At 42.0% G+C, this 13,420-nt stretch overlaps 1 protein-coding gene across 5 annotated transcripts in view; it reads right to left on the bottom strand.

Moving 5' to 3' along the window:
- NEDD1 (NEDD1 gamma-tubulin ring complex targeting factor) overlaps positions 1 to 13,420 on the bottom strand; it is a 45,999-nt gene that overhangs the window by 21,029 nt on the left and 11,550 nt on the right. For all 5 annotated transcript variants that reach the window (XM_053252442.1, XM_053252447.1, XM_053252444.1 and 2 more), the window contains exons 4-7: positions 11,963 to 12,079; positions 11,175 to 11,315; positions 2,306 to 2,535; positions 240 to 441 (exon numbers count right to left, since the gene is read on the bottom strand). In XM_053252442.1, the coding sequence (XP_053108417.1) occupies positions 240 to 441; positions 2,306 to 2,535; positions 11,175 to 11,315; positions 11,963 to 12,079 (690 nt within the window). The remainder of the gene's footprint in view (positions 1 to 239; positions 442 to 2,305; positions 2,536 to 11,174; positions 11,316 to 11,962; positions 12,080 to 13,420) is intronic.

Genomic DNA, 13,420 nt, shown 5'->3' with positions numbered 1-13,420 from the left:
ATTTTTAATATTGAAAGACTTCTTAGAGCACTTATAAAGTGATATGTTCTAGTTATAAATACAGACAGAGCAAACTATCAATGGTAGAAAGTTACAGTCACTTTATAGAGCTTGAAAACTGTGATATTCTAACTATAGTTACTACACAGACACAGTGCAAGGTATAATCCAATTTGGACTTTTAAAATTCTTTGTCTTTTTAACTTACATTTGAGCACTAAATACACAGGACATTTTACCTTTGAAAAGCTATTATAGCACTGCAGCGCTATACATTTCACAGAGGTTTTATGAGCACTGACTGATTTCACAGGTGCCGTCAATTTTCTTAGGTCATAATGGTAAATCTTTCCACGAGATGATCCAATCGCCAGTGTCGTTCCTTCTGGCATGAATTCTACTGCAGTCAGAGGAGATTCTGCTACTAATGTTCTCAACTGCCTTTATGTGGAGAAGAAAAAGAGACCCCACAGTTTAACTTCAGTTCACAAAATATTTTCCCTCACTTGCAATTTGACTTCTGGTGTTTTTATCATATTAGCTTAATTTCACATGATTCTCTGGAATGTTGTTGTATTAACTTTTGTAAACTACTTCGGGATAAGTTTTATGAAAGGCGGTATATTCCATGACTGACTCAATAAATAAGTGAGTCAAACAGGCACAGCTGCTTTTTTTATATCATTAGTAGAGATTCTAGAAACTTAGATATTAAGAATGCTCAAAAAGCCATATTCCTATAAGCAATGCTGTGGCATGTTAAGGTTCCAAAGCAAACAATTTTTATTAAACACATAACATTCTAGCTAGGGATGTGCGAACAAATCTGTTTTGAACCCTGGTTCCACTCGAACCAGTGTGGTTCTAATGGTCTGAGTTCAGACCAGACCGGTCCGAGTTTGAACCAGACTGGCCCTGGCTCATAGCAGTGTGCCCGAACCGGTCCGGCGGCCATTCCAAAGAATGGCCGAACTGCCGGACCGGTCCGGCCCTGCCTGGTTCGGGTCCGGGTGGGGGGTATGCCTTTAAGGGCGGGAGGGCTTGCTTAGCCCTCCCGCCTCCTTGCCCCCGCCAGCGCCCGTATTGAACAGTATAGGGGCGCTGGAAACCAGCCGCCCCCCCGCCGCAGCGGCGGCGGCGAAATAACCCCCAAAGCCAGCCAGCCAGCCCTCCCTCCCTCCCAGCTAGCTGCCCGCCCACCCACCCACCCACCCACCCGCTCGCTCACCCGCTCGCTCACTGCATAAGAAACGAGAGGAGTTCCGGCACAGAGCTCCTCTCGTTCGGAAGGCCTCCTGCAGAATGGCGGCTTGCGCGCGCAAGCCGCCATTCTGCAGGAGGCCTTCCGAACGAGAGGAGCTCTGTGCCGGAACTCCTCTCGTTTCTTATGCAGTGAGCGAGCGGGGTGAGCGAGCGGGTGGGTGGGTGGGTGGGCGGGCAGCTAGCTGGGAGGGAGGGAGGGCTGGCTGGCTGGCTGGCTTTGGGGGTTATTTCGCCGCCGCCGCTGCGGCGGGGGGGGGGCGGCTGGTTTCCAGCGCCCCTATACTGTTCAATACGGGTGCTGGCGGGGGCAAGGAGGCGGGAGGGCTAAGCAAGCCCTCCCCGCCCTAAAAACAAGGCCCCCCTTCGGTGCCGGTCCGGACTTCTCCGGACCGTGCACATCACTACTGGCTCAAACCAGACCCGTTTGGGGGTCTACTCATAAAGGCAAATCCAGTGAGGATTCCCCTTTACAAGTAAAGGGGCAGGGGCGCTTCCTATATACAAAGGGGAGTGAGACCTACTTACTTCGAACAGCAGGCACGACTCCCCCTCATTGCCACTGACCTCCTCCAGAATAACCCAGACCGGCTGAGGCCCAGTTTGGGTCTCCGGAGGAGACCGTCTGGGGTGGAGGTGGGGGAGCTGCCACTGCCCCCAACACTGCCAATTAAAGTAGCCCCAACTCCCCTCCCACACCCTCTAGCTCTACGAAGCCTCCCTGACCCTATACTCGTAAAGGGGAATCCTTAACAGATTCCCCTTTATGAGTAGACCCCCTAAACCGGTCCACCAGTTGAACCAGACCAGGTTGGTTCGAATCCAGTTTGAATTTGAAATGAACCGGCCTGGCTAGTTCCATGCACATCCCTAATTCTAGTTTACCTGGCCAGTTAAAAGGAGACAAATCAAACCTCAGTAAATTGATTTGCATTTGATTGATTACGTGTGCTCAACTTTTCACACTTATAATTTTATGCTGTAAACAACAGTTGGAAGAAGATATATACATTATATAAAATAATTTTGATAAGCTTATATTTACTTTTTACTTGAGATGTCATAAAGAATTATTCTTTTATCCAGGCCTACAGTTACAAGTAGCAGTTCACTGACTGGAGAAAAACAGACTTCAAAAGCTGGAGCTTTATGAGCATTTTCAAAGTTATGATATGGGTTTTGACTGTTTACATCCCACAGTGTTACAGTTCCGCTGTCCGATACGCTGCCCAGTAATGCCCTCTTGAAGGGTGAATATTTCAAATGCCGAATGGGCTGTAAAAAAAAAAATGTGTATTGCATATAATGAATGGACATCATTTGCACCAATGCATACATTTTAAGCTACAGTCATTCATTATTTATATTAAAACTTGTTGATCTCTGCATAGAGAGACTTTATTAAAATACAAACATGAACCTTGTAGCCAACCGTGGAGCTCAGGCTACTAGTGTTAGCTCTCCCCGCAAACCTAGAAGTGTCACCACTTACTTACAAAACTCTTAGTACTCCACTATTATTAGCAGCCAATAAAATAGCTCAGTTCAGATACAACACTGAACTATCATCTGTCACTACGTAAATGACCCTAAGGAAGTGGTGGGCTCTCATGTGCCCCCTCTTTTTATGCGCAAGCGCAAATGTTTTTTCCTTTAAAACAAACTGCTATTCTAACTATAGTTGGAACAAACCAGGATATCAAGCCATGATCTGATCCAGGTTTTATATTCTGGCTTGTTCCAACTGTGGTTAATTAAACCATAATCCCAAGCTTATATGTCAACCGAGAGCTTCAGTTCATTCTAAAAGTTAACGCAAAAGCTTCCACTCTCTTATGTGAAAGAAAAAGAGGTGGAAGGAGCGTGAGAGCCCATGACTCCCTTATATCAGGCTCAGTCACACAGCACTAAACCAAAAGGACTAATCAGCCATTTTGAAACTGCCAAAGGAATGTGTGCTTTTACCAGAAGAGTATTCTAAACAAGTGGCTTCCGCATCTTTAACATTTGAAAACTGATATGGATCAAAAAAGCGTCTGGTTCTAGTGCACTTTTCTATCCCTTTGTGAGTTGCTATATCTGAAATATATCAGTGTTCTATACTGTAGGGGATGGTTCATGGAACCACCACCACCACTTTTTTAGGTGAAGCCTGCCCTCAGGTGTGGTGGTGGGGAGGAATGAGGTTACATATCCCTGTAATATTTGTGGAAAGTCAACTTCCTGTTTTGGTTCAGCTTGATAAGTGCTCACACAGTATAATTCCCTACTATAGGAAAGATTAAATTTGACACAATATCCAGTAGCAAGAAACAGAAAAAGGAACACCTGAAAACCCTTTACGTGAACGTCAGCATTGATACTTTATTATAAGAACAGCCCTTTTAAATGTTTAGTCAGCAAGTCTGCCATCTAGGCCTCACTGGAATGACATGCAATTAAAACTGAACAACTTTTTCAAGCCAGGCATTTTTGCAGTAACAATGGAAACTTTTGAATCCTGACAGGGTGCCAAGCTTTGTGTCAAGTCTCTACTGCTACGCGTTTTCTAGATGAGGGCTGTGATTCAACAAGACAATGTAGACCTGAAGTTGATGGAATAATGGGTTTCAAGTTGAATGCATTCTTTGTTACCATGCAACTCTAAATAACTGTCCTAATTTCAAATCCACAAAAATATACTTTCAGTAAAATCCTTATGGGCTCCTTTTTTTGGTGAGGATTTTAGCCAGCTAGTGTGCTCAGAATGCAAACTTATTATTTGGGCTAACCACAGTTAAGAACCCATCCACACCATGGATTACGCTTCAATATGTACAAAAGGCCAACCATGGTACAGCACTGCCTGTCTGCTTTTGTCTCCCAGCTGCTCAGAACTCAATTAAATGAGTTCATTCCAGTGCCATTGCACAGCAGCCTATTGAGGTGAAGCAATAGTCCCAAGTATGGTTTGCTGGTCTGTGAATTCAAACATAACAGGAAGTTACAGTTAGCAGAAACTGTGGATTGCAAACCACCTTCAAACCATGGTTTCAGATCCTAGTTTGTTGGCCCCAAACACTCCACAGTATATGGGCAGACTCTGGTTCAGATATAATGCAATACCAGGTTTAGCTGAACAAGTTATGGTTTTGCACTATATCTGAACCCAGCCACTCACACACACAAACACACACACACACCCGCACCAGGCAAAAAGCTATGAGGAACAGATAAAGGTACAGGCAGACATCAATATTCATGGGGGCTCCATTCCCAGCTGTAGCCGTGGATACAGAAACCGCAGGTATAGAGGCATTGGGGGCGATAGGATTGTGGGGGTTAGGTTCCCAGTCGGCTGGAAAATGGCTAAAAATTGCCAAAAATCAGCCACATTTTAGAGGAAAATGTGGGGGGAGCTCCTTGCCATGCTTTTCTGCTCCCCATCCCTGAGTCACACTGTGCCCTGCAATGGCCCCAAACCAGCCAAAAATCACCTTCTCCCCTTAAATGGAGACATTTGGAGGCTCCAACAAACCAGATGGTGGCCAGAAGAGGCCTCCGCGGTCATTTCCAGCCACACTGACCTGTGGATACGTGAGGTCGGCCTGTTTTTTCTTCTTTCCCACCCCTGTGGATAATCAATCTGTGGATAATGAGGTTTCCCTCTAAATGGTTAGTAATAAGCCTCTTCTCTCCAGATACTTTTGACCCCATATTTCTAGAAAAAGGAGAAAAATATGCATCTCCCAGGGAACTACTGCAGTTTCAAATTCAGCTGCATACAAGGCTAAGACAGGGAAACATGCACCAAATAGACCAGGAATTCAAACTTAAATGGATGCAAAAGAGGAGGATTGCCTCATGAAAAACCAATGAGTTAGAAACAATTTAACAATCTTAAGTTAGATGGCTTGTTTTAAGTCTCATTTATCTTTCATATGAGCTGGGGTAAGGGATTAGAGCTTTCCACTTCATTTCTCCTCCAGTCTTCTTATGTGTCCCTAATTTCAAGGCTGCTCTTTTTTTAACTTTTCTAACCCAGTGCTTCCATATTGCTTACCCATTCATCTGTCTCCAAATTACAATTCTTAACTGAACAGCTGTCACAGAACAAGAGAACAGGCAATAGAAAGAAAAATAAAATCCTTTCTACACTGTACTGTATCAAGAATAGCATTTTTACTAGGGCCACAACATTTAACAGATAGTAGTAGTAATTTTATTTACAGTCATTGACCAAACAGAAAATGGAAACTAGCAAGCATTAAAATGTGTGTGTACATATATATACACAATTTAAAATTGGGATGATATCCCATTATACCTTTTAAAAGCAATATAACTAAACTTAGCTACAGAAATAGAAACTAAAGCATCTTTATCTGAAAGCAGATGTTTTACAAGGTTGGCATCGGATTGATCTGCCAGTTTACATATTAAAGGAGCAAAAAGGCGTTCCCTGGGATATAAATGGAGATTACAGTGGAGAAGAATATGCGCGACAGTTTCTGCATCTCCTGACCCACAACTGCAATATCGTTCTGGTAAAGGCACACCCTGAAACCTCCCAGCTAGAAGTGCAGATGGAAGGGAATTAACCCTTACTCCCGTGAATATCCATCGAAACTTAGAAAAAGTAATTGTCGATAGATATCTTGCGGGGAAGAGACCCATATTAGTTCTTATAGTTTTATAAAACTCTGGAAGCGCAGCCCAGTTTTCTTGGATCTCGATATCAACAAAGCGTTGTCTCACCACTCTTTTCGCATTCACTAGACCCAGTTCCAGCAGTTGAGTTGGGTCTAAGCCTAGAGAGGTGAGTTTCGTACTTACTGTGACACACCATAGTGACTGGGGGCTAACTGAGAGAAACTCCGGAATTAAACCAACTGGTCGCAGATGTATTTTCAACCAGAAATAAATAATCAGAAGCCAGGCCTGAGATTCAATTTTTATAAAGCCAGCCTCTGTCCTTAAAAGTCAAATTTGCTATACATTTTGGCGTGCCGAATAAATTCCTCAAGAACCCTGATTGGGTTCTTTCCAAAGTGTCAAACCTTGAGTATGGACCTAGTTGTATGCCATACAATAATTGCAGAATGACCTTTGCAGTAAAGAGCTTTAAGGCAGCTGGTATGAAGCCTGCACCCTGAGTTCTAAAAAATCTTAAAATTGCTGCTGTGCTGCGTTTTGCCGATTCTGTGACCATGCTTATATGTGCTGATTTCCCAGCATGATGTTGAAAAATTACCCCCAAATATTTTATTTGATTTACCTGTTCTAATCGGTGTCCATCTAGCATCCATACAATCTTTTTTTACTTTGTTGGTGAAACACATAATTTTAGATTTATCATAATTAATCTGTAGATGCTCGTCTCTGCAGTAAAGTGCTAAGGCATCTAACGCTCTTTTAAGCCTAACCCTGGTTTGAGATAGAATCATCGCATCATCGGCATACATCAGGATTGGGACTTTCTTGTTAGCTAGTTTTGTTAGCTAGTTTTGGTGGATGAGTGTCAGATGTCTGCAAACACTTTATCAAGTCGTTAATATAAAGATTGAACAAGTAAGGGGCTAACACACACCCTTGTCGCACCCCTTTCCTAATGGGTACTGGATTCGTAAGATTACCAGCATGGTCCAAACGCACTCTTAAAAAAGAATTCTCATGCATTTTGATGAGCAAGAGTAGAAGCCTTCGGTCCATAGAAGTAGCCGCCAATTTAGACCAAAGACGGCCTCTAGGAACTGTGTCAAAAGCCATCTTAAGGTCTATAAAAGCGGCGAACAGAGGTTGCTTATTCCTTTTGACCTGTTTGTCCACAAGATGTTGTAATATTAGACAGTGGTCTAATCCAGATCTGTTAGCTCTGAATCCTGCCTGCTCATCCTCAATAATGCACTCCTGCTCCATCCAAGCACATAGTTTGACACATAAGTGCTTGGCATAAAGTTTACTTATAATGTTTAAGAGGCTTATTGGTCTATAATTAAAGGGATCATCCCTTCTGCCTTTCTTATGGATGGGGACCACGATTGCCGTTCCCCAATCCTGTGGGAATTGTGCAGTTTGATCAATATATGTGAAGAGAGCAGCTAGCACAGGAGCCCACCAATCTTTGTAGAGCTTCAGGAGTTCCGGCAGGATACGATCGTTTCCAGGTGCTTTCCCGCATTTCAATTGCATAATTAACTTCTCTATCTCATATGTGGAGACCGGAGACCAATGTGGTAATGAAGCTATTTGAAGGGCGCCTTGGGGAGAGATATCATTGTAAAGTGCCCGAAAATGAGTTTCCCATAATTCTGGGGTTACTGGGCAGACCTGAAAGGAATGTGTCTTATTATTTGATATTGAAATTAGTTTCCAAAAGCTCAACGAATCGTTGTTCTTCACTGCACTTATTAGAAGTGACCACTTCTTTTGTGTATCAGCCCTTTTTTTTAATCTAAGAAGGGCTTTATATTCCTTTTTCTTTTTCAATATTTCTATAACCAGGTCTGCAGAGGGATTAGAACTAGCGTACAGTGGTCCCTTGACTTACGAAGTTAATCCGTTCCGAATGCACATTCGTAGGTCGAAAAGTTCATAAGTCGAAAAGCGGTTTCCCATAGGAATGCATTGGAAACGGATTAATTCGTTCCGGAGCCTAGGAAAAAGATCCAGACACCCAGTTTTATGTGCAAAACTCTTTATCAAGTGCACTTTAAAGGCATGCAAAATGCAAACTCCGCAAACTCTGCAAACTCCTGCGGAGCATTGCTCGCCATGGGGCAACGACCACATTATCAAAATTCGTAAGTTGAGGAAACCGCATCTAAAACCGCCAACGGTTTTCTGTTCGGATGTTGAAAAATTCGTAAGCGTGCGGCCACTTTTTCCTTTCGTAAGTCAAAAAATTCGGATGTCGAGTAGTTTGTAAGTCGAGGGACCACTGTACTTTGAAAGAGTAATGAGATGTTTTTTAGCCCTAATACACTCATAGTCGAACCATTTTTAGGGTGGTAAGATTTTAGTTCTGAACTGGCGTGATCCGATTTCGTTATTAAAGCTTTAATTGAGCAAATGAAGATCTCATAGTTCTCAATGACACAATGGTCTCTATCCTGATCTATTAAAATACCAAGTAGATTCCTCCTAGCCACTTCACCAGTCTCTGAGTTGATCCAAAAAGAAAAAAGTTGATCCAGTTTGTGATTCCACCTAACTCTGCCACCCCGCAATTCCTTGAGTTAAACCTACATTCCTACAGATCTTAGGTTGTCCGTCATAAATATAGGTTAAAGTTAAGGGATTATGGTCACTTTCGGGTCTAGCACTAATTTTAAAGTTGTCTATTGCATCAAATATGTCTCTTGTGACAAGCACATAGTCAATTGTAGATAAACTTTCCCCTCGATGAAAAGTGTATTGACCCGGGCAGTCACCTGGAGCAACTCCATTTAGCAGGAATAGATCCAGGTTATTAGCCATACGGGCTAGACACAGTCCTGCAAAATTGCTCGTGGTATCCAGAAAGACACGATTTGTAGAACTAAGCTCCGTGTCGTTCAATGGGGGCCACTGGGAAAATTTGCCATAGAGAGAAACATCATCATACCCCAATCTTGCGTTACAGTCACCGGCTATAATTACCGGAACATTGGGGTATTCATCAATTAACCTTGAGATGTACGACTCAATCTCTTCCCATAATACCTTTGTTTGGAGATGGCGGCTCTGGGTGGGGATATATAGACCAACACAGAGAAATTTACTGTTATGAGAAGTGACCAACACTGACAATGCCCAATTTACCGGGTAGGATAGCATTACAACCTGCCCTTTCAATCTGGCAGTTATAAGAATTGTAAGACCTCCAAGTGGTCTGCCAGCTTTCTGACTCGCCACGGCAGGCACCATAAAGGGAGAGTAATCCAGAAATCTTATCTCGCCCATCCACCAAGTCTCTTGCATGATTATAATATCAAACGACAGATTCTTTCACACACACTTTTATCACTAAAAGGGCACGCCCCCCTCCATTAATTGGCAGTCTTTCAAAAACATTTTTCAAATACCACTGGAAGGGAGTTATGCCCTTTTGTTTAAACTATATAGTAGGGCAGTATCCAGATGAGTCAGTCATCATTACGCACCACTGAAACCAATGCAAGTAGTCAGTCATGACTATTTTTAATTTCAATGGGACTTAGTCATGATTAACAGTCTGAATGCTGCCCATAATACTTCTCTCCCAGAGTTCATCTGCAAATTCACAGACCATATAACGCCTGCTACAATGCAAGTATGCATAATCTAAAAGCAACAATGCTTTTGAAATTTTTCTAAAAGCTTTTTGCTTTGGAACTACTGTTTTCACTTGTATGCAAATTTGATCCACAGATTTCTTCAGTCAGGTGCCAACCTTTATTTTCACTTAAGACATAGTATGAGAGCAACTGCACATTTTAAAATCTATTTCAGTCATTTTGCCATAAAGGTCTGGCTTCACATCATATTTCATCTGATGAAGAATACCAGATTTCATCTAGTCAATCCTTACTCTAATAATCCTCAAGGTCTGCATTAGGTGCGCAAACGAGCAATCCAATCTTTTCCTAGCAGAACGCACTGAAAGGTTGCAAATGGCAGGATAAACAGCAACGAAGGCAAAAGAGTGGAGAGTACATACAGAAAACAGTCAATGTAACCCAGCTGTAGGTCTTTCAGCACCTTATCACTGCAACTCAGATCCACCCTCCCTGCTTTGATTGCTTTGGTCTTTAAACGACAGCACACTGTCCATCAATAACTGTCAGAGACAATTTCCTAAATAAGCCAAACATAAAGCACAGCTATGACAACATTATTAGTTCTGCTACAAAGTGGCTTTTTAAAAAAGAGCAAACTGACTATTAAAAAGAAGTTTGCATCAATATAACTGATGGATGATAACGATGAATCAAAAATATCAGAGTTATGGAAACTTTTGCTTTTAATGAATACAATGCAACTACTACATTTTTCAAAGTAGTTCATCTTCATAAGACTAAACTTTTTCAACCCACTGGAAATCTATAAGAACCAAAGAATGAGATCTGCATCCTAGCACTTTCCCCCAGCCTCCCTACACTCATTCCCAGCCTCCCCTGCATGACTCCCTGCCCTCCCCACACCCCCTCCTGGCATTCTCTCCACCAGCGCTGGGTCAAGAATTCCCACCGCCTCAACCACTATACTACCTAGGGCAATTGTTCCATGATCAGCTGCCTCCGTATGGCCTTATCAGGCCTTCCGATAGCCCAGACCTACAAAACGTATGTAATTCAATTCTATAACCTGAAATATTAACACCTTAAGGAGCTAACATTTGTGAGGAATAGGAGTGTAATTTCCTTTTTAAATACCACTTCATTCACAAGGACTCTCAACCTTAGCCATCCACTTGAACGTTACTAAGATCTATTACTGGAGCCCAAAAACCCACTTTTCTCACCACACTGTGACTGTTTCTATTATCATAGTGAGGGTATGATCAGATGTACAACCATGGAACAGGTTGTACACTAGACTCCTTCATAAGACCCAACTCCACAAAGATCCACAGTGCAATATGAACAGATTCTACACTACAAGTAAGAGGAACTGCTTACCTAGTACACTGCAGAAGTGGGTGGAGAAGGCTCAAGACAATCTGCTTCTTATACATGAATTTGGGATGAGGTTACTGATATACCATCAAAATAAGGAAGCAATTGCGGGGGAAACCAATCACTCAGTATGCATGGTGGGGTGGACCTACAGTTACGTTTACATCGCTGAATAGTGAGATCCAATAATCATACATCTGTGATGCTTTCAGAAAGACATTATTGACATACTGTAAAATAACCAACAGAATTAAATGGCACCATTAGAAATATATTACAGTGCCACAGATACTATACCTGAGTGCTACCATGGCCAAATGGTGTGCTGGATAAATTTGTAGTAAGACTATGCAAGATAATTTCACCACTCATAGACCCTGAAGCGATGTAGCAATCATTCCAATTAAATGTTACACCAGTTATTTCATCTCTGTGATCCTGAACAGGAGGTAAATACAGAGCAAATCTCAGTTTAGTACAAGACAAGGTTTTAAAGAATTGTGTATGCTGTCATCACAACCTCTCTCATTCTGCAAGATCTGTAGTAATAAAAGACATACACAGAGTACCTCTCAGTTTTACCTCCCCCAGTCCTTGGCTTCAAGTAGTATAAATCATATATCTGCATGAACCCTGTTAATGTGCACATTGTCACTCAGGTTCTCACTCAGAAGTCATTAGCTAGTCTTTGCAAGGTCTTAGAAACCTAACTGGCCCTCTCTCCAAAGGCTGTGGCTTGTTAACAAGATTAAGTCACAGCAAGACTAAGACACATTCAGAAAAAAAGTTATAGTTCTGCTGGGACTGTACCACTTCAGAATGCTGGGGAGATAGCAATCCTGTGGTTTTATATGCTACATCAAAAACTATGTCCATGAAAAACTAGTAAGTTAAGAAGACTGATCTACTGCCACCACCATCTCCCTGGCCTGCCAGCCAGATGGCCGCCGCCATTTTCTCTCCCCCACCCGCCCATCCCCATCGCTATCTGGCAGCTCTCCGAACTCTTGCGAGAGCTACCACACATGGCAATAACCATGGGTATGCCTTAATGAATTCTATATAAACAAGATATTTCACCTTACCTTAAGAGATCGGTGGAGTTTTTTGAACTTTAAATCCCAGATATTAACACTACCATCAATTCCTCCACTTGCCATATACATAGAATTGGAACCCAAACTTAAGCATGTTTGTTTTGCCTGGTTAGGAAGTGAAATAGAAAAGAGTATCAACTTGTTGCCACCTTGAGGACAAGTAAAAAGGTAGGATATAAAATTGTTTTTTTAAAAAAATAATTAAGTTGCAAATGAGTCCCACTAAAGTTACTGGAAGTTTTGCAGTCACTTTCAGCAAGACACAGGTCATGCAATATTCCTTAACAAGTACCAGGCCAATCAATAGAAAGACTAAATGTTGAACACTCCTATCCCAATTGCACTTCTCCAACTCTATATAACTTTACATGTAAGTTTACAAACAGCATACACCAGAATTAAAACTAGTAGGAATGCATGACAGATTCTATACTACAGGAGACCCACATTTTCTGTGAGTTCACCCAATGCAGTTTTGACCATTTGCAGTCAGGCTATAGACACCCTATTTCCATTATTGCAGGGGTTATATTCAGCTATTCGTGGTTTCTGCTTGTGCATTTCACACTTCCTGTGTCATTTCCAGCCCAGAGGCAGCATGGAGCCGTTTTGGGGCTTTCCTCTTAGTATTTAGAGGATTTTTCGGTGGGGTTTTTTGGTGCAACTCAGGATTTGGGGGGCCATTATTGGAGGAACCGGAGGGTTCAAGTTACTGTGCTGTACTTCTCTTATTTCTGCTGCCCCTCCACATTCCACCCACCCCCACTTTGGTGATTTTAGTACTTTAAGATGTGCTGAGGCATCTAACCCTAAGATCTCCATAGGTGCAACGTTTTCAATATCATCGTTTTAGCATTCACAGTTGTAGGTGGGAAAGTAAGCCCTGCCCCCCCCCAAAAGGGGGGAGCTATCTTGTATTGCTATTATGAAACTGTTGTCCAAGTGTGCAAGACATTGGAAAAATTATAAGATGTTGGCAAGGTTTTGACACAAGGACATAAGCTTCATGAAGGCCAGCCCAAGTCACAACAAACTAGAACAAAGAGGCAGAAATTTTCCACTATTCATAATAGATCAGAGAACAGAAATTTATATACAACATTACATCCAAGAATTTTTGAGCTCTTCAGACTGACAATGCTAATATGCCTTTATGCAGCACTCAGACATCCCTGATGGTAGCTGCAAGGCAAGTAAGAAAACCCTAACCCTATACAAACATTTATTGGATGTGCCTGCTTCTGAGAAATTGTTAAGAAATCCTAATTTGTTTTTTAGGAATGCTTATGAAATTCTACCAACCAGAATTCTTCCCTAGGTTTAAGGGGAAATAGTTTATTTTTTACTTATTACATTTCTAGATCGCCTCATCCAAATGATCTGGGCAGTGCACAACAAGTTTAAAAAATGTAAACACAAACACCATTTAAAACACACTGCTTAAAA

Source organism: Hemicordylus capensis, chromosome 5 (assembly GCF_027244095.1).
Source record: "Hemicordylus capensis ecotype Gifberg chromosome 5, rHemCap1.1.pri, whole genome shotgun sequence".
In the NCBI taxonomy this organism is placed as follows: domain Eukaryota; kingdom Metazoa; phylum Chordata; class Lepidosauria; order Squamata; family Cordylidae; genus Hemicordylus; species Hemicordylus capensis.
Note: the sequence above shows the minus strand (reverse complement) of the source record. Positions and strands in the feature narration are given on the sequence as shown.